Here is a 19,811-nt window from a genome sequence, read left to right as displayed (position 1 = left end):
CCAGCAGAGTCGTGACACGGAACGTAGGGGAATTATGTATTACGAGCAGAAACATTAGTAATGTGAGTCGAACTGTGTCGCGCAACAGAATGGCCAGAGCAATAAAACAAATTAAGGATCTCCATGTTGGAACTTCTCTTTAACGATGGCCGAAATGCATCCCTAATCCCAGGAGTTCGTCCATATCTCGGATGATTAATGGACAAAGGACGTTTCTTCAAAGGTACTCTAAAAACACATACAACCGTATCATGTTTCTACTCCAAACTCTACCTGAAACTGCTTCAAATTCAAAGTATACTTACCCACCTTTTTGTCCCGCTTGGTGTACCATTCATATATGTGTTTTGCATACCTCAGGGTTACACATCCGGCACCTTGCTCCCCAACCGGGTGGAGTAATTCCAGACGGCCGCATTCATCAACGTATTCCGGCCGGAAGCGAATGGATCATTCACAGCTTCAACTGCAACACGGCTGTCTCAGCGGAAAAAGGGGCGACCGTTTGAAGTCATTTGCCACTCAGTGTGTTGCCTCTCTTACCATTTACCACCCAACGAGGGCTTGGTTTTTGCTCCGGAGTCGGTCCGTGTCGGTCGGCCGAAGCAGAAGGAGTTCCGCAACCGACAACAAATTCGTGCGGCGAGGAGCGGAAGCTGCAACAGCTGTTCGAGAAGTACTTTCCAACGAATGTGCATCAATCATACACAGGCACCCGGTCCCGACCCGGCACCCGAGCACCGATACCGATGGCGACGCCGTATGCTGTTGCACTGTAAACGGTGTTTAGTGGATGAATAAAAAGCACAGAGTCCTGCTGGACGACGACGACAGGTGATGCCTTTTCTATGGCCCTACCACTGACGGCATCCGACGCTGGCACGGCGGGAAATTTAATCAAAGCCAAACACGCTACGACAAATTGCAGATTGTAATCCATTTACTCCATGCAATGCTTTTTCGGTGTCCCTTTGGCGGTTGTCCCAACGCGGTTACTTTGATATCTTCGTGAAAGCACTACCCGTTCCCAGCCTGCTTATTTTGTAAGGGTGCACCTATGCTTTAGTGCTCATTTGACGTGGCGTGAATTGTGCTTTAAATTAACCAAAGTGAATAAAACTAAGCAGTCTTAGCCAAATCTACAAATCTAACTGCTACAGCTACGGCGCCAATACTTTTAGTTCTATTTTTTGGTAGCCCGAAACCAAAACCCTCGATCGATCTCACGACTGAAGCGCATTGCCCCGAACGTCAGCTCACGAATTAGTTGGTTGTCGATGTTTGCGGTGGCAGTGATAAGATTGACCGGTCGGTAAATTACAAATCCGATTTGGACTCTCTACCAAAGATTTTCGATTGAATGCTCAGCCAACTCGCAAGATTCGATTTATGGCGACCACATTGAATGGCAGGGTCCAAACTGGAACGTAAACACTCACCTCCCTCTGCTAATCCTCTTTTACAATCTAAACAATCAAGAATAAATAAATTCACCCCCGTAACGGTACGACCCACGTTCAGGATTGAATTCATGCTCTGTCCCTACTGCGGGCCAGTGGCTTTGAAATTGATTTAAGCCCCGTGCCACAATCAGACAACCGAAACCCCGAAAACGCCCGGGCCAATGATTGTTTCGTGCTGCACCGTCGCGCTAAAGTAAAACGACATCCTGCAGTCCTCGAGTGCCATCAAGATATACAAAGACACGGGTGGCTAAAGAGCGCCACATGGCGTCAGTTACTAAATTGCAGTAACAAGCCAGGTTGTGGTTTCCGATTGTTGGAAATTGCATCAAATGCACTTAGTTACCGGCGTGTGCCAAGGAGTACGATGTTTTGTTCGCTTCCTGAGGAAACAGATTGGAGGATGAAAACGTAAGCACAATGGCGTCCGGTTCCATTTACCTATCGGAGTTTCTAAGGCAGATGCGGAACCAGGTGTGATTAATTCTTTAAGCTGTCAAGATTTCTTTTAAAGGTGGTGGAAACATTGCCACTGACTGTAGCGTAAAAACAACTGTAACTTTGAACACCAACGACAGCATGCTTCTTCTCACAGCATGAGATCTGTCAGTTCAGCTGTCAGCGAAAATGATTGTTGTTAAACATACCACACACACACTGGCACACACACACATCGACGAAGAATCAATCCGGAATCTTTTCGATTTGTTGTTTTGAAATCACCCCACGGCTGCTTATCGGAAATGTCCCCTCGTCAGTCCTTATCGTGTGCTGGTTCTTTGCTGACCGGATAGCAAACGCGCTGTGTACAGTGTTAACCATGGAAGGAAACTCGGAAGGTAAGTTTCCCTAATCGTACTTGTGTGGCCGTTTATGCAGTTCCATTTCCTCCCAGGCTTCATTCCCGATATTGTTGAGCATCCCATCGTGCACGTTAGCCAGCGGTACGACTGGGACTGTGGATTGGCATGCATTTTAATGGTGCTGGGTCGTCAGGAGAAGCAAAAGTTTTTATCCAACTTCCGGCGAATCTGTGACGAAGGTCAATTCGGCGAAAGGTGCGTTACCATGGTTCGTAAGGTTCCAACTACGATTTAACCCAGATCCTCTAACATTTAGCACTTGGACGATCGATTTGTGCTACATCTTGAACGACTTTAACATTCCGCACAAATACCTAACGACGACCGTCGGAGCGAACCCGAAACATCGGGGAAACGATTACTACAAATCGTACACACTGGTAAGAGACGATTCCCCCTTTATACGTTCTGCGGTCAGTGAAGGCGCATGGCATTATCTTATCACTCCGTAGGATATGGTGCGTGTGAATGATAAATTCCGGCACGCCGAGCAGAGCGGCCTCGACGTGAAGCAGTGCTCCGTAAACTATCGATTTCTAATCGATCACCTTGGCACGTACGGCAATATAATTCTGCTCACCAGTGCCTCGATGCTGTTCTGTGACCTGTGCAAACTGAACAAACTGCCTTGCGAATTACGGTAAAAGATCCCGCTTCTCGGACAGGAGTGTGTTTCTCAATAATACCATTTCTATTCGCCAGCTCCTGTCTCAGCATCACTCCCAGCTACACGGGCCACTACATCGTGCTCTGTGGGTACAACAAACGGATACAGAAGTTCATGTACCGCAATCCGGCCTGCAACGACAGTGAGTGTGCAGAAAACAAAAGAAAAGAGTGCAAATAATAGTTCCTTTTTTGCTTCTTCTTGCAGAGGTTTGCTACATTCCATACCAAGCGCTGGACAAGGCCCGCAAAGCGAACGGAACGGACGAAGATATTATCCTTCTATACGACAAAACCTCATGACAACACACGGTATTCCAGCATGATCATGTAACGGCTGCGTCGAGAACGTTTGCTAGTCTGCGCAACAATTGACATTTGAAACATAGTATTAACTTCCTTTCAATATTTGTTTGCTAATAAATGTTACACTTCCACGAAATTCGGACTGTAAAGAAAGTGGTTCCAGTCATTCGCTTTTACCATTGTGATTGTTTTACTTGCATATCTTCGCTACTAATCTGGCTCCGGAACACCCGACACAAGATTTCTTTTAAAGGTAGCATAAAAGCAACTGCAATTTTAAACCACAACGACAATATGCTCCTTCTCACAGCATGCGTGCTGTCAGTGCAAGTGTCATTTTAACCGACGCACTTCCTCAACCGGAAGTCAGTCCTCATCTGGTTCCGGTTCTTTCCTGACTGCGCCGCCGGATAGCAAACGCGCTGCGTGGAGTGTTAACTATGGAAGGTAAGTTTCTTTAATCGTCCTTGCGTGGTCGTTTATGCAGTTCCATCTCCTCACAGGTGTCTTTCCCGATATTGTTGAGCATCCCATCGTGCCCTTCAAGCAGCGATTTGATTGGGACGGTGGATTTGCATGCATTGCAATGGTGCTGGATCATCAAAAAAGGCAAAAGTTTATAGCCTACTTCCGGCGAATCTGTGCCGAAGGTGATTTCGGCGAGGGGTGCGTACCATGCTATCTATCTTTGAGCGAGGTTCCAACTACGATTTAACCCAATTCCTCTGACCCTCTAGCCCCTCTAGCCTCGATTTGTGCTACATCTTGAAGGACTTCAACGTTCCACACAAGTACCTAACGATGACCTTTGCGGGGAACCCGGAACATAGGTTTAATGGTTGCTACGAATCGTTAAAAAGGGTATGTAATGGTCGCCTCTTTGTTTGTCCTGCGGTCAGTCACAGCGTATGGCATTATCTTCTCATTCCGTAGGATGTGGCGCGTTTGAATTTTAAACTCCAACACGCCAAGCAGAAAGGCATCGACGTCAAGAAGTGCTCCGTAAACAATCAATTTCTAATCGATCACCTTGATATGCACGGCACTATAATTCTGCTCACCAGTGAATTGATGCTGTTCTGTGACCTGTGCACACCGAAAAAACGGCATAGCGAATCATGGTAAAACATCCCGCTTTTGGGCAGGTTTGTGCAGTGTGTTCTAAAAAAAATCCCCTTCTATCCGCCAGCGCTTGTCAAATCCAACCCCCCATGTACCTGGGCTGCCACATCGTGCTCTGTGGGTACAACGGATTGACACAGAAGTTCATGTACCGCAATCCGCTCCACGACAACCGTGAGTGTCCAGAAAGCTCTGTAGTGCAACAAGAGTGCGAAAAATAGTTCATTTTTTCTTCTTTTGGCAGACGTGTGCAACATTCCATACCAAGAGCTTGACAAGGCCCGCAAAGCAAAAGGGACGTACGAAGATGTTATTCTTCTGTACAACAAAACTCCACAACACAAGGTATTCCGGAATAAGGATTTAACAACGTCGTTGGCTGGTCTGCGCACCAATTGACACTTTCTTGTTCACTTATATTCACTTCTTTTCAATATTTGTTTGCTAATAAATGTTTCACTTTCACGAAACACTGAACCTCGCGAGTAGCGGCGGAAACCGCTGAAAAATGTCATCAATCACTACTCTGACTTTGACCGTGTCTTTCGAACTGTAAAGAAAGTTGTTCTACTCACTCAGTCATTCGCTTTTACCATTGTGGTTGTTTTATTTGCATATCTTCGCTACTAATTCCGATTCTGGCTCCGGAACACCCGAAGCGGAGTATCACTAGTCTCACTGAAGTTGCTTAACACAAAGCGCAATAGTGTAGCCGAGTGCGCACTAAACGGGCTGTTGGGCTTTCTGATAACTTAACTACGGTTTTCTGGGATGTAAGTCTTTTGTCAGGTTTGCATTAATTTTACAGTGTTTAAGGTATACGACGTTTCTCTGCTGCCGCGCGGTCCAAAAGAGCACAACTAACACTTGTCTAACTAAACAAAGGTTTTGTTTTTGTTCAAAATTAGCGTAATTTGTACACAATTTTACATACTTGCTCTATCTTCGAAGAGGAAACACAAACGAAGTATTCTGCGGCGAAAGTTCACTCCGAACCTGCGGTACGCGAAAACAAATTCGCCGTTTTTCTCAGCCTTTTCTCGTATAATTAAAGGAACTAGTATCTTGCGGGAACTACATTTCTAACCAAACTGACTGCAAACACTCCAAATCATTGTGTCAAATCACGCTTCGAGTCGTGGGTCAAATTCAAACGATAACTAACATCGTCTCTGCGACTCTGCAACATCAGCACCACCACCCTTCCGTTCCTCAGTTCTGGTAAAGATGAATTCATCTTCAGTTCAGTTCATATATACGAAACGATAAAAGTTATGCGCCTAGACTGGTTATGCGCCTCCGTTTCACAGGAAAAACGTGAGTGTGTAAGCTTGATGGACAAAAGACAGCAACTTACAATTCCACTGGAAGATCCGCGGTGCGGCTTTTTGCCGGCGCTTTCAAGAGAACTGCTCTACCGATACCATCATCACTAATGATCGAAGATCACCTCATCCACCTTTTGCGCATCGCTCGACAGATCCTTCACCAGCTGCTCGACGCAATTCTTTGGAATAAGCGTACCGACGATCTTCACACCTTCCTTCGTCTTCAGCCGGATCACTTGCATGCGCGACTGTGCGCCAATGCGGGCGGCCAAACTGTTTTCTACCCTGGCCCACACGGCCAGCACCGATCCGGACAGAACGCTGTAGGTGCGTCTTCGCAGTCCAACCTATAGCGAGAGAGAGAGAGAGCGAGATTAACTATTTGATAAAAATGAACGAGATACACCATACGAACCTCGCATTCGTGGCCCATCGAAACGTTGCGACAGTGACCCTTCCAGTAGCTATGGGAGCACGTGTTTACCGAGGCATCGTACAACTGGGTCCAGTGGAGTTCCGCTTCGGTGCTCTGCACCTTTACGTAGCGCTTCTCAAGCTCCGCCAGCGACTCGTGCTTGAACTGGAGCCCCGTGTTGGCCTGGTAGACTTGGAAGAGAGTGTTCTCCTTTTTTATCCTGCTCGCGTCAGCCGCACTGGTCGTGCTGCTGCTGCTACTCGTCAGAAGAGTGCTTTTCTTTTTCGCCGGACTATTGTCCATCTCAATTGCCAGTATAACGTTGTGTTTGCCGTTGCGGGGCTGCAGTGACCGGTAGAAACCTTCCTTGTCACCTACCAATTCCGACCACCTGTAACAAATGGGGCATCGAGAATGAAGTGACGTGTACAGTGACATGAAAACGGACATCATGCTCACTTGTCGATCGCCTCCTGCCAGATCATGCCTCGCTCCACCTGCACAACGTGTAGCTCGGTTGGCGAAATTCCTGTCGCGTGCTTGCGGGAAAACCGAACCAGTTTGATGCGTGTCACGTTCTCTCCCGCCGCTCCCAGATCTGTGAAGTGCAGGTGGAAAAAAGTGAACGATTGTAAAGTCAGAGAGTTTACCCTCTACCGCAAAGCCTTACCAAGAATGCCGAGATCGAAGCGGCCCCGTTTTTTCGCCTGCTCGATCGTCGCCACAAGCGTGTCGGTAAAGTACTTAAACAGTCTGTTCTGCAACTCAACCGGCATGCCCAGTATGCGGTTTAGGAACTTCGATATGTTGTTGTAGTCCTTGTCGAGGCTCAACACGCCCGGCATCTGCTCGCTGTTGATGATCAACCCGACACCGACCAGCGCAGCCGCAACATCCTTAAAGAAGTCCCCACGATAGTCGTCCGGTGGGGGCACGATCGGCGATTCGTAGCCCATGATCGTTTTCATTACCGCTTCCAGTGCCGTCCGGCCATATTTGTTGTCAATGTTGAACTGCGACAGATCGCGTGTCTCCGTTGCGCGACGATCGCCGTGCGTCAAGGCGCCCAGGGATTCCAGCCGCTTCGCGACCGTCGAAGCAAACCGCCGTTCGCCGGCCAGATCGGAGATCAGAAACATGTACTCCGGTGCGTTGACCTGATTCGAGCGGTGCGTTCTACCAAACTGCTGCACCGCCCGGTCGGCGGACCAGGGCAGTTCGAGCGTAATGTGAACTCGCCTTCGCGTATTCCGCACGCGCCGATCACTCTGCAGCGAGATACCACTCGACGCAGCCTCCGAGATGATCGCCACGTCCTTGTCGCCATCCATGAAGCGCTTCTTTTCCGTAATGTTAAGCGTCTCCAGTGGCACGTCCTGCTCGGACCGTGACTCGTACTGTATCGACCCATCGTCGTTTTGCACCACCCGACCCTTGCGTCCCGTCATCTCCGCCACATTCTCCGGGCCGCCCAGCTCGTCGATCAGCTGATCGAGCGTGTTAGCCGGCAACCGTTCCCCGAGGCGCTCAATTTTGCCCAACAACTCGTCCTTCATCTGACACGCTCGCTCAATCGCATCCTTTGGCGGTGGGCCACCGGCCAGCTGTATCGAGAATCCGTTGCTAGATTGAATCGTCTGCGGTTTCGGATCGGTTTGCTTCTTCGTTAGGTGCGCTTGGATTTTATCCTGCGTACTGACCGGCTTCTTGCGTGCCCCAACACCACCTCCACCACTGGTAGCAATTTCCGGTTTGCTGGTCGCTTTTCCTTTCGCCTTCTCGGTGGACTTACTTTTTCCTCCGCTCACCCACGGATCATCGTCACTGTCGGAACCACAGTAGAACGGGTTATACTCATCGCTCTGACTCGCACCGCTATCGTAACCGCCGCCGGCGTCACTATCTTCCAGTTCGCTTTCCGACGCCCTGGAGTCACTATCGGACCCTCCGTCGACCGAGGACGACTCTCCAGCATCTTCGTCCGACGAGTTATTACTTCTCACTCGCTTCGAATTCGGTATGCTCGTTGCCTTCGCTGCCGCGCGCTTACGTTTCACATCCACACCGGTGCTTCCGACGGTCTTGGCTTTGTTTCCGCCTGCAGCACTGCCACCCGTATCGTTAAGGATACTATCGAGCAGCGTACGACCACCTCCATCACCGAGGCCCAGCAGCCGCTTGATGCGATTGCGATCCGGCGCAGGAAAGTGTTTCTCTACCAGCGACTGCAGCACACCCTTGGCGGTGGACACGAAATCCGTCAGCTCACCGTCGTCCCGCTCGAGCTGCTCGAGCGTACGCGCCTCACCGGTCGACTGCAAACCGATCACGACGCACTTGCCATATTTGATCGCTTCGCGGGCCACCTTTACCGCGTGGTTCACTTTCGAGGCGATGCACAGATACTTGAAGAATCGCTGATGGGCGGACCAAAATTGGCCCCACATCGTCTTTTTCATCCGGCTTTCGGCATCGATTAGTTCGGCCGCCTCGGTGAACTTTTGCATTGCTTCTACCCACTACAAAGAAAAACCCAAAAAACCGGATTGATTCGCTGTTAGAGAAAAAGTAAACGCAGATTGACATTTACCAGCTCGACCGATTCGTCGTAAACCTTTTTGAATTCCTTCGTCAGCGGAACTTCCTCGATCTTAAATGTCACACCGTGAAAACTGAGCTGCCGGGCGATGTACATGCCGCGCAGTTTCATGTCCATCGCTACAATTTCCATCGCTCCGATGCCACTGAAACAAAGATTTCGTTACGTTTTGGAGCACATTTCATCGAGCCGAATCAATTCTTACCGTTTCTCAACCGCCTGTATGAAATCGTTGAACGACGGAAAGGGCGTTCCCTGGCCCCAGATTCCCAGCCGCACCATGTAGGCCATGTTGCGCGGTTCGGACGCACCGGTTGCGGACGCGTACACGACGCGCGCTTTCGGCAACTTGTTCTGCAACTCCAGTGCCGTCAGACCGGTCTTGGTCGGCTTGCTTGACCCAACCGGGCACAGATTTTTCGCCTTATGACACTCGTCGAACACGATCAGTCCGTCAAAGTCGGGTCCACACCACTGCAGGAGCTGCTTGAGGCGCGTCTTGTACTTGCCCGTCGTGCTCTGCGACTCACCGATCAGGGCCGAATAGGTGCTGAAGATGACGCCCTTCTTGCAGTTATTATTAAGGGTGGAATTTATTTTGGCATATTTTAACTGAAAACGAAAAACAGTGAAATCGGTTTAAGAAACGAGTGCCGTGACGTGAAAAACTGCGCCAGTTTCGCGCCCGTTACCTTGTTGAGAGCGTGAACCTCAATCTTTTTTGCTCCGATGTCTAGCAAATCGCGCACCGCATCGTACCGCAAATCGTTGGACACTGAAATCCAGAGCGATTTCTTGCGACCCTTCATGTAGTTCTCGTAGATAATGCCCGCAATGGTACGCCCCTTGCCAACACCGGCTCCGTCGCCCACCAGGAAGCCGGCCCTGGATCCGTCCGGCAGCAGATGGGCGTGCGCCTGACAGGCGTACGTAATCGACTCCAGCTGCAGTGCACTCAACAGTCCACCGTTAATGGTTTCGGCGGGGATGGACAACTGATAGTAAACATCACACGGCTCCACGGACGATAGAGAGGCGGTTTCCACCACCGAGTCCGGGTGTTTTTTGCCTATCTTCACTGCGTCGGGCGGGGAAGGGGGGAAAAGCGAAAGTGTGCAAGTCAGTGTAACCGTAACTTAAATGGGAGAGGAGCACATCAAAAACTCACGTTTCGCCGGCCAGTATTCGGCGTACGTTTCAGCAACACCCATTTCTTCGTCTTCCGCTTCGTCTTCCTCGGGTATTTGATTTAACTGGGGAAAAAATGAACCACGACAACCGCTGGTTATTTGAGATGGGGAAAACTGGGGACAACTCAACGCACCTTGGTCGGGTCGGCCATCCACATTTGTGAGATCAGTTTGGTTGGAATACCGCTGGTCAGGTAGTGCGGGTTGGCCGCCAGCATGGCCTGCAAGTTTTGAAGCATTAGCTGGCTCGCCATCAACGAGCCCATATCCTTACTGCCTGCCGTGATCGTTGAGGCCGTGTTGGCACCGAACCCCCCAAGGCCAGTCATTTCCACTGTGAACAGAAACACGCCATGCCAAGAGATTAACGCACTACCCTTTTTTGCCATACTCGTCGCTAAGCAACACTAAATGGGTACTACAAATAAAATCAAATTAAAGCATACATTGACCAATATTTATCCTCCTCTTTTTGGACTCCGTAAGCAATAATATAGGGGCAATTAATTCCAACAAAAGAAGGGAAAACCGACCGTCGGCTGCAGCGAATTCAAATTGGCGGTTGGTGAAGACTGAAGACTGGGGTTTGAGTTAATCATTCATTCATCATTATGCTGAGGCCAGCATTATTGAGGTTGCGCAAGGCATGTCTACATTAGACATTGATTCAATAATTTCATTAAGATCGACATGCCGAGAACACGTCAAACTAATCAGATTATCCAAGACACCCAATAAAGGCAAGTGCGAATGTGCCGAACCCGTACTGAAACTATACTGATATTGCACAGAAATTGTGCCTCGGAAATGAGAATATTAAGACAGCGCCGCAACCGAAACAAAACTCGTAAACATGGCCCATGCAAACGGAATTTAATCGTGAACAAAGCAAGTAAGACAATAGTTCTTGGAGCATGCGTCTCACGGGAAGAAAACAAATAGAAAATTGAACTGATAGCGAATGATGTAGGCAAAAGCGGGCTTCCAACCCTTTTCGTCGGCGTAATTCCACTTCCGCACGGACTCCCGCACGGGGTAACTTACTCTGCGCCAGCAGAGTGGCAATGCTCGGTGGGTAGTAGCTGCCCAGACCACCCAGTATGCTGGTTGCGCCAGGCGGTGGCGTCCCGGGGACCACGATTGACGACGCTGCTGCCGCTACCGTGGTTGACCTCTTGCCCATCGCCGCCGAGCTGCCACTGGCGCTGGGTATAATTATGTTGCTACTGCTGCTACTGCCGCTGCTGCCGCTGGGGCCACCAGCACCACTACCCCTCGCACCAAGACGCTGATGGGCCGGACCGACACCGGACGCCGAAGGATACCCATCGCCGCGGATGGCTAATTTGCATTCCCGAAAAGGGCGCATCACATTAGGGCGCATCCGATGCACTCGATAACGGGGGTGATTTGTCCGTGAGTGAGACAAAGACAGTGAGGCCGATAGAACGTCCGTCGTCCGGATAGGTCGTAAGTATGTATAAACGCGGCGGCGAGGCGCGTACAGAATGTGTGGCATGAGATTAGATTTATGTACCAAAAGACGACACGTAATTTGAAGACATTTGACCAACCGCGCGCATACACACACACATAAGAAGGTGTGTATGTTAATGTTTACCAGCGCCATTATTGGGGTGCAATGTGGTGCAAGACATCCGCGCGGACGACACAAACCGTGATGCGGCAGCAGGGAAAGAAGGGAAGGTGACGAAGAGCAAGAAGATACATCGTGTGTTAGCAAAACGAACGAAACATATAGATTCCCACCATCAGCACCGCCGCCTCCTCTGTTTGATTCGCGAGTCTTTCTTCCATCGCAAAGCTGACCCTTCGCATAAACCGCAGCACCGAGAGAGACCCACATATACTGAAAATCGGCGAACGATCACACTACTCACCACTGCCACCAACCACCATCTTGGGCAAAGGTTTCATTGCGTCGTACACTCCTCCTCCGATGCGGCTACTCGCACCCGTCGTCGTTGTGCTGCTGCCGCCGGTGCCGATAGGTTTCTTCTCCGGGTGCATTGCCGGCGGGCTGCCACGATCTGCTTCCGTTTTGAACTTTTTGGTCAAGGTAGCAACCGTCGCCAAGTCCTTTCCGCCTCCTGGTAGAGTGATGAAAAGAAAAACCATAAATTAAATGCTGGACTCATTAACAGCTCATGACGGGAAAGCGCAATTCTTAAAGGATTCAGTTCAATAAAATCGAAATTGAACCCGAACCGACCTCAAACCACCGGACCGGAAACGGGATCAAATCGGTGACTGAAAAATGACTCAAACCACCGGGATGCAGCCTACTGCAGAAGATCACACAGCGGGATTCGGCGGGCAGCAAAAGGTTGCTTACACTTTACACTACAATGTCTAATCAATAATTAAACCGACGGTCAAAGCAACCCACGACACCACATACAGCGAGCGTTTTCGCGTCCTGACACATGCGAGCTAATAATTCAACTGACGAGCGCAGCAAACAGCGATCCACTCAGCATTTGGTTCCGCAATTAGAACGGGTGTGGCGGGGGGCTTTAGCCCCGAAAGTTCGCCAAGCCCGCGAGCGGCCAGAAAGAGAAGATCGGCCGACCCGAAACCGGGTTGGGTGGTGGGGTGAAGAAGCGAAGAACGCGGTCGCAGCATGACAGCTGCTTCGCGGCGCGCGTCCACCTGCAGATGGAACGGAGCCCGTATTAGGATCCGCTTTCCTCGGGCCTCCCTGCGAAAGGACCGAGGGAGGCCGATTGGGGCAGAAATCGGCCGCAGCGCGAACAACAATTTCCCGACCCGACCAACCGACCGGTTCGGCAAATCCTACCCCTGGCGGATGGGTGGTTAAAGGGGTGAAACTTTCTTCACCACCGCGCGAAACAGAGGGCGGACGCGAAGATTATTACGGTTCACGGTAGGACGGAAGGAGTTTTAGTGCCAGAATGATAACGCGCTCTCGCGACCGGGGACCAGAGCGTTTGGGGTGCGCGTTGCAAAGGGAACATCTTCGTCAGCTTCTTCGGTGGGTGTTCGGTTAACTTCGGGCCTTTGGACAAATTTCTCCCGGTCCCACCCCGGTGTGTGCGTGTGCTTAGAAGAACCGATTAGAAGTTTGGCTAGATTCCCCGCCGGTTGGCGCTCAACGCGCAGTGAGCGTGCGGAATCGATTCAAGTGTAGCATAATAAATTTGTACATAACGTCCGCGGGACTCCCAGTTCCCGGCGGTGGATGTTGTGCCGTGCTGACGCGCCAAACGAATGATGACGAATCGGTTTGGCGGTTTGGGAAGTAACTATGGGCTGTGTATTCAATGAGCGTGGTGCGAGGGGAAAGCGATAATGAAAAGCCGCCGAAGAAACCAATCCTTTGAAGAACCCATCGGAACAGCCAGGTTTAGAATAACATGAAATAATTGTGGCAGACCTCTGACCTACGAGAGATGCTAGCAATTAACATATTAGGCACATCCATGATGGATGCTGCGGGACTTATCAAACGTCCATCGCTCCCCGCATCCGAGAAACCTTCTCCAGTTCCTTGCAAGCAACCAATGTCCGAACCGAACCCGAGTGACTTACGATATAATGGGCGCGCACTATTTACCTGGCACTTCTATCTCGTCCGGATCTTCGTCATCATCGAAATCGGAATCGGTCATATCGCCGCCGTCACCGCCGTCCTTTTCGTCCTCGTCCTCGTCATCATCGTCCTCGGTGCCGTAAGGTGACTTCTTCATTACCTGTAAATGAAATTGTTTCGATCATCGATTTGCTGATTCGGATAAATTAACAACATAAATTGGCCAGCGTTGTGAAATAACTTGACAACTGATGACCTCCGTTGGCGTTGACGTTGTTTAGTATTAATATGATTTTAGAAAAAGGATGGAAGCTATAAATCAATACTCCTCTTGAGTCTTTTCATTTTACAAAAACCTTTTACAAATTAAAAAAAAAATACATTTGAAAAAGCATCATCATCTCGAACGATGTCAAAAAAAATGCGAACGCATGGCATGCTGGGTACCATGCTAGATTGTTTACTTTTTGCTTCCACGTGTTTCAAAACACGTTGTGCGAAGCGAGTACGTGCGTGCCGCTCGTGTTGCGATGGTGACGGACCAGAGCGGAAGAGGAACAAAAAATTGCTGTCAGCTTAGTGGATCTTTAATGGTACAACTTTTACACTAATAAAACTGCTAATTGATGTTCGATAATTGATGCGTTGAATGTGTTTTAGGCTTCGCTTTAATTCTGGCACAAACCAGAGGCACATAATCTAACAACACCGCACAGCCCAAATCACCATAGCCAATATTTGTACATATGTGCATCGGAAATGAATGTATTTCCTTCGGCCAGTAAATATGACGGTCCAACAAGTACATAGCACGCGCGGCAGAGGCCGCCAGAGCATCGGCGAGGCGAGCGCGAGAAGATACCAATCTTGCTGGTCCGATTCAAGACAGTGTTCCGTTTGACCAACCCATCGGAAGTTGCCCGACATATCCTGCCAGGCGAGATGGGTAGAGATCAATAGATTAAACAGCCACACCCCGAAGCAGCAGATGCGTTTGCAATGCTTCCGCGACCCGCCCGAAGGACATTAAAAAAACACAACATTCTGCCGGCTTTCGCTCTCCATCACGGCGTTCCTTCGTGGCCGCTGCTGTCAAAATTGACGTTTCGCTCGGATCACCGAAGCACGGGCATCGCACTTTTTTCGTACTTTGTTACGTTGCACATAAAAATCCTGCTTTTCATGGGCCGACAGCAAAGGGGTCTTATTGAGCGTGTCGCCTTGAAATGAGGCACATTCTGGAAACATCCGAGTCTACATCGCAACCAGCAACAACAGCAGCAGCTGCTAGGGACTAGGGTCAAGGAATCACCGGGCCAAGCCTTCGGAAGCGACCGAAGGCACGGTGACAGTTCGGGCGGTGTTTTGCCAGGGGGAAAGGAACCCTTCCGTGAAGGACGTAAAAATCAAAACAAAAAAATACCATTCGATTCATGGCCCCGGGTGCACTCCTCGCGTTCTATTTCCGCTAGCCGCAGGTTCTTTTTCGTTTGAACGGATTTCTTGCTGATGGACGTTCTTGCGTTCTAGCACTCTGTCGGTTGCAGCTGCTTCACTCACAATGCTCCTTGAGCACGGAAACTGTCCACAGTAAATACTTCCGAGACTCGAGAACGCAGCAATTTGCACTGTGCGACGGACTTGCTGACTTTTGCACAATCACCGCGCCCTCGACGGAACTCGCGTTTGTCGCTCGATCCCAGAGCCTGCTATCTTTGGGCTTTCGGGTAACCACCGCACGATGATCCCTGCTAAACTTGGTTTCTCGTAACAACCGCACCGTCACGGAAACAACGACCACAATCGACAGTCCTCTATAAAATACTGGCGCGGCTTGCACACACTCGCGGAAAACCATGTGTGCGGCTCCCTGCGCCACAAACGGTGACGTTTGCCGATCGGCCTTAGTGCCGACGTTTACAGTAGGAGCTCGAGGAGTTCAGGTTTCGCACAGAGAACCGTTCAAATGTTCGAACGAAAAATGCAGGAAGTTGGTTGACCATTCGAATTATTGTTCGTGGAAAGCCCGTTCTTTCTAACTGTACCCGACAAGAAGAGTCTTGCCGAGTGCTTACCGATAAAAAAGGCGGAAAGACTAGAGAAAATACAATACATATTATATTTCTATTTGTAAACTGGTACACAAACACCCCATTTTGGTATGATTCTTACAATGTTCTTCCGGTTTCGCTTCCCTTCAGTGTGCTAATATTAGTCGTAATCAGAATGTAGCTCCTTGTCGTGTGCGCCTTTTGCGTGTCTTCCCTGTTGTCCAGAGAAATGTTTCGTTTTTGTCTAAAACATTTTGCGCTTATCTGTTCCGTGAACGAATCTCTTTCTTTCTGTATATTTTTCGCTTTCCCAATTGTTTCACTACTGCACACCGTAAAAAAGCCCGCCGGGAAGGGAAGCGCAACAATCTGGAATGACGTTACCATTTTGCTATACAACGGCTGAATACGGATTTGTGTGGCTTTAAATGCACCGTTCATCTTCATTTTCTAGACCGTGCGGCACACGTTTGCTTCTTTTGATAAAATGCCCAAAATGGTGTACAATGGTGTACATCTCTAACAGTTGGGTAAACAGATCACACTAATTACAAAAGCTCCATTAAACAGTTATTAAGTGATTTAGGTTTAATCCTGATCAGTCCTACGCTTTTCTAGGGTTCTTTTCCCCCTGGGATTACTGTCCAATCTTTCGTGTCTCGTAGGATGTTTCCTTCTCGCCACGATACGTTACGCGCGCTTCCGAATGAAATCCTTGTATATTAAGTTAACAATACGCACAAAAAAGGCTGTGCGCGCCTCGGCTCGGTAGAAAAAATGCACAAAAACTTCTACCTTTCTAACTTGCAAATATTGGCCAATGATCGTTGCATTAGTTACGGGTGTCTGTGTCCAGCGTAACGTATTTCCAGAGTATATGCTTCTGATACACAATAAGCCTACACAGATTGATTTGGTTTGGTTCCTGCACATTATTATACGATAATGCATCCGATGCGCCCCTCGTGAATGTTCTGTTTAAAGGATGATACAAACAAACGGCAAGATACATGTGGAAGCACGTAGAGAACGATATAATCGCCACGCTCTACAGCTAACTATTCTCCGTGTGCGTCTACGTTATGGTTGCAAAAATGACTATGACTAGGTAACTAAATAGCTGCGCTGAAGCTGAATCCTACTATGCGTTGACGATTCTCCGTGGAAGAACGGGTTGTCTTCGTTCGTGCCCTTCCTGTTTGTTCGCACTTAATGGCTAGTTTAAATCGCTAAAACCCCTTTGGGAAACCGGGATCTTCAAACGTGCAACAACAACGCACTTTTGTGCTTCTTTGCGCTCGTTCAATACCGCATGGTGAATATTCCAATTACACACAAAATAACACTTACGCTGTACCGCTAACCGAGGGCTGCTTTGCTCGGACTCGTCGCCACACGAGCAATTCCCTTGCGCCCCCCTTTTCAAGCTTAACTTTTGATTGATCGCTGGTTGCTTTGTTTTCTTACAATAAAGAGCGTATTTCACTGTCTTTGGATTGTGACGGTTTAATGGTAGCGCCATTGGTGGTCGTCGCTCCATCGTTTGCACACGAAGCGGCGCCACCTGGCACGTTACCCTTGTGGGCACCATTCGGTGGGAAGAATACCTTTTTGGGGGGAGATAAAAGCATCGGTTAAAAAAACACACACCTTGAAGTTCTGCTAAACCGCCGTTTGATTACCTTCAATGCGCCACGTACCATCAGCCGGAACCAGTAGAGCTGGGGGAGAAATAGTGCCAAAATGCTGACTTTGCATCCCCACGGCAAGTTCCACACGGCCTGTACAATTGTGACAACAAGATGATTAGATGAGCTAGCTTACAATATTCACGTAAGGGAGGGTTCGTACCTCAAAAAATGGCAGATTTACCACCTGACTGTAGTAGTAGCAAACATAAGGCATCAGGAAGACGCGACACCAGAAGAAGGTGACCAGCATTACCAGTCCGTTGATGACGTACACTTTTGACTTCTTCAGTCCCATCACACTCAGAATGCCCCGGAGCGATACGAATGGCGTCGATAGTTCCATCATGTACATGAAGCTGAACACACAGTCTCCAAGCCCTCCACGAAGAAACTGTGAGTTTGGAGAATTTATCGTAAATAAAACATAAAGCTGTGTCTCGTCGACTGGCAACACTCACCGAAATCACCATGAGCCCATACGAACCGATGAAAAGATGATGGAACACCATCAACGGATGCGACATGATGTACCGGGCGAAGCTTGGAATACCAAGCTTGCACGGGCTGACGAACGAGAGCGTACCCCGGCCAACACTCGGTATGTCGTCCAACGCTTGCAACTGGCCGCCGTCTTCGTCTCCGTGCTTCTCTCGCACTTCACCATTCACTGCACCGCCGTTTACGTTCCGCAGATCACGGCCCCGCCGGCCGCCAGTGCTGTTGTTCGTGCCCTCACGCACCTCGCGTGCCTGCAGTCCAAGCTTGGCCTTAATCTTGATGGCCGCTTCGGCGGCATAAATTTTGTACATCGACCAGAGATCGTAGAAGAAGTACGATGCCGCGAACCAGGCGTAGGACTCCGAGAGGAAGTGCGATGCGTGCAGGAAGTTTCTCGGACAGGACCAGCGGCACACGAACAGACCGGCCAGACAGGAGAAGGCTGCCTGCACTGCCGAGACGACCCTTTCGGAGGAGAAGTGTTCGTGATGGTATGAACAATTGCAAAGGTTCATTTCCCGTTTGACCCTTGACTTACTTATTCGTAATTTCCAGCACATCGGTTACTCGTAACCGGTAGCGCTTCACAAAGCTGTGGCCTAGCGACGTCCGCAGCAGCAGTTTGTTGAGGAACTCTGTCAGTGCGACAAAGTACACGAACCCAAGACTGATCAGGAGAGCTCCCTTCTGCACCGTTATCCGATCGCTCGGGTTGAGGGACGACAGACTGGCGGTGGCCAGTGCAAACGAACCGACCGAGTAGAGCAGCGAGAAAACGCAACCACGCGTATTGATCTTCTCCATTGTACCGGTTCGAACTGCGTCGTTTTTGGGTGTTTTAAGTTTCGCACGATTCCCCTCGGCTTGCGGCGGCTCAGGACACAAACGCGCTTTTATGTGCACCGTGCAGAACTGATCATCGTCTTCTCCGAGAACTTGAGGGGTGGCCCGGTTCTATTTAGCGAGAAGAAAGGGAAAGGAACGAAGGTGAAACAAGTGAAATAAACGTTCGCGCCTCATGCAGGGTTAAAAGGAGTCAATTGAAATGGTAAATAAAGTCACACGAATCACGGTTCTGTGGTGCGAGTCGGTGCGAAACCCCAAACCATGCCAAACTGTCTAATGATCGCGGATGATGATTCAACGACGCACTATTTTCGTAGCCCCTACAGGAATACGCACTGGGGATGATGCCAGCTGTTGTTACGTCGAGCCCTCACTCTGCCCTCTATCCTGGGAATTCACGGTGGTCAAGCAGCCCGTCCCATGGGCCAATTGTGTCAGCAACTTACATAATGTATCGCGGAGAACGAAGAGTATTTATGTCGCTTTCTGGTGTGTTTCGGGTGGCAAGCGTTCGTGCTTATCGCAGCCACTCTACGGAATGGTGGGTTTAATGATAAGAAGCTCCCCTGACCGAGATAGCGTTGGCAGAAGAAAAATAACACACTCATCTGCGAGTAAGGTGCGTTCACGTGCACCGACCGATTGACCACAGAAATTGACCTTTCCTAGCGGCCGATTGGCAAGAGTGACCTGTATCACAAACTTACCGGATCAAATGAAGTGTATGAAGATGGATGCGTTTGCGGGCGCTGCGCCCTCCACAGGTGCGTAGTTATTGTTGCGGCAAATTCAACCAACTAAATGACCGCACGGCGCCGTAACGCCGTAGAAAAGAACCCACACGAGGTGTGCTGGTGTTAGTGTCGGCGGTGCCTTTGTTTGGGTACGGCGCGACCAAGCATCGAAGGGTTTAAAACGGCGTTACCTGCGTTACACATTTGGTTGTGACTCAACTAAATTCCGGAGAGACCTCCCAAGGAGCCACGATCTGTCGAATCGTCGGCGCACCGACGACACGGACACCAAAACGGACACTAGTCGTCGTTAGAGTGTCCCTTTTGCCGACGATACGGACTATAGTCGTCGTTAATGTGACGAAATCAGTCCGGTCGTCGGCAAAAGGACACTCTAACGACGATAAGAGTCCGTATCGTCAGCAGAAAGGACACTTCAAAGCTGACCGTTATAACAACGCTTAT

General features: G+C 49.6%; 4 protein-coding genes across 4 annotated transcripts; 2 read left to right on the top strand and 2 right to left on the bottom strand.

Annotated features, from left to right (window-relative positions):
* Positions 1-2,168: 2,168 nt before the first annotated feature.
* On the top strand, positions 2,169-3,435 carry LOC128267736 (protein GUCD1-like). Its single transcript, XM_053004636.1, has 6 exons — positions 2,169-2,302; positions 2,359-2,521; positions 2,583-2,706; positions 2,779-2,966; positions 3,029-3,135; positions 3,201-3,435. The coding sequence occupies exons 1-6, from the start codon at positions 2,284-2,286 to the stop codon at positions 3,293-3,295; spliced, it is 696 nt and encodes a 231-aa protein (XP_052860596.1). The 5' UTR covers positions 2,169-2,283; the 3' UTR covers positions 3,296-3,435.
* Positions 3,436-3,779: 344 nt separating this feature from the next.
* LOC128276143 (protein GUCD1-like) lies at positions 3,780-4,819 on the top strand. Its single transcript, XM_053014612.1, has 5 exons — positions 3,780-3,964; positions 4,036-4,159; positions 4,232-4,419; positions 4,488-4,594; positions 4,665-4,819. The coding sequence occupies exons 1-5, from the start codon at positions 3,780-3,782 to the stop codon at positions 4,817-4,819; spliced, it is 759 nt and encodes a 252-aa protein (XP_052870572.1).
* Positions 4,820-5,046: 227 nt separating this feature from the next.
* Positions 5,047-14,961, bottom strand: LOC128276426 (protein strawberry notch). The gene is made up of 12 exons (XM_053014891.1): positions 14,950-14,961; positions 13,551-13,686; positions 11,857-12,063; positions 10,087-10,286; positions 9,931-10,015; positions 9,455-9,840; positions 8,968-9,374; positions 8,754-8,907; positions 6,834-8,682; positions 6,623-6,761; positions 6,164-6,554; positions 5,047-6,095 (listed from the first exon to the last, which is right to left on the bottom strand). The coding sequence occupies exons 1-12, from the start codon at positions 14,959-14,961 to the stop codon at positions 5,853-5,855; spliced, it is 4,209 nt and encodes a 1,402-aa protein (XP_052870851.1). The 3' UTR covers positions 5,047-5,852.
* Positions 14,962-15,632: 671 nt separating this feature from the next.
* Positions 15,633-19,428, bottom strand: LOC128277411 (ceramide synthase). Its single transcript, XM_053015864.1, has 6 exons — positions 19,320-19,428; positions 18,305-18,720; positions 17,727-18,231; positions 17,429-17,659; positions 17,260-17,358; positions 15,633-17,184 (listed from the first exon to the last, which is right to left on the bottom strand). The coding sequence occupies exons 2-6, from the start codon at positions 18,568-18,570 to the stop codon at positions 17,041-17,043; spliced, it is 1,245 nt and encodes a 414-aa protein (XP_052871824.1). The 5' UTR covers positions 18,571-18,720; positions 19,320-19,428; the 3' UTR covers positions 15,633-17,040.
* Positions 19,429-19,811: the final 383 nt, after the last annotated feature.

This window comes from Anopheles cruzii, chromosome 2 (genome assembly GCF_943734635.1).
Source record: "Anopheles cruzii chromosome 2, idAnoCruzAS_RS32_06, whole genome shotgun sequence".
Classification (NCBI taxonomy): domain Eukaryota; kingdom Metazoa; phylum Arthropoda; class Insecta; order Diptera; family Culicidae; genus Anopheles; species Anopheles cruzii.
This window is presented reverse-complemented; position numbering and strand designations above follow the sequence as displayed.

Excerpts from the sequence above, each read along its gene's own strand:
- LOC128276143 (XM_053014612.1), top strand. The coding sequence starts at position 3,780 with ATGCAGTTCCATCTCCTCACAGGTGTCTTTCCCGATATTGTTGAGCAT. Across the intron at positions 3,965-4,035 it reads GAAGGTGATTTCGGCGAGGG|CCCCTCTAGCCTCGATTTGT; the intron begins GTGCGTACCATG and ends CTGACCCTCTAG. Across the intron at positions 4,420-4,487 it reads AAACGGCATAGCGAATCATG|CGCTTGTCAAATCCAACCCC; the intron begins GTAAAACATCCC and ends TCTATCCGCCAG.
- LOC128267736 (XM_053004636.1), top strand. Across the intron at positions 2,707-2,778 it reads ACTACAAATCGTACACACTG|GATATGGTGCGTGTGAATGA; the intron begins GTAAGAGACGAT and ends ATCACTCCGTAG. Across the intron at positions 2,967-3,028 it reads AAACTGCCTTGCGAATTACG|CTCCTGTCTCAGCATCACTC; the intron begins GTAAAAGATCCC and ends TCTATTCGCCAG.
- LOC128276426 (XM_053014891.1), bottom strand. Across the intron at positions 10,287-11,856 it reads CAAGATGGTGGTTGGTGGCA|TGGAAATGACTGGCCTTGGG; the intron begins GTGGTGAGTAGT and ends TTCTGTTCACAG. Across the intron at positions 6,762-6,833 it reads CTTCGATCTCGGCATTCTTG|ATCTGGGAGCGGCGGGAGAG; the intron begins GTAAGGCTTTGC and ends TGCACTTCACAG.
- LOC128277411 (XM_053015864.1), bottom strand. The coding sequence starts at position 18,570 with ATGGAGAAGATCAATACGCGTGGTTGCGTTTTCTCGCTGCTCTACTCG. Across the intron at positions 17,660-17,726 it reads ATGGGCTCATGGTGATTTCG|TTTCTTCGTGGAGGGCTTGG; the intron begins GTGAGTGTTGCC and ends CCAAACTCACAG. Across the intron at positions 17,359-17,428 it reads TAAATCTGCCATTTTTTGAG|GCCGTGTGGAACTTGCCGTG; the intron begins GTACGAACCCTC and ends ACAATTGTACAG.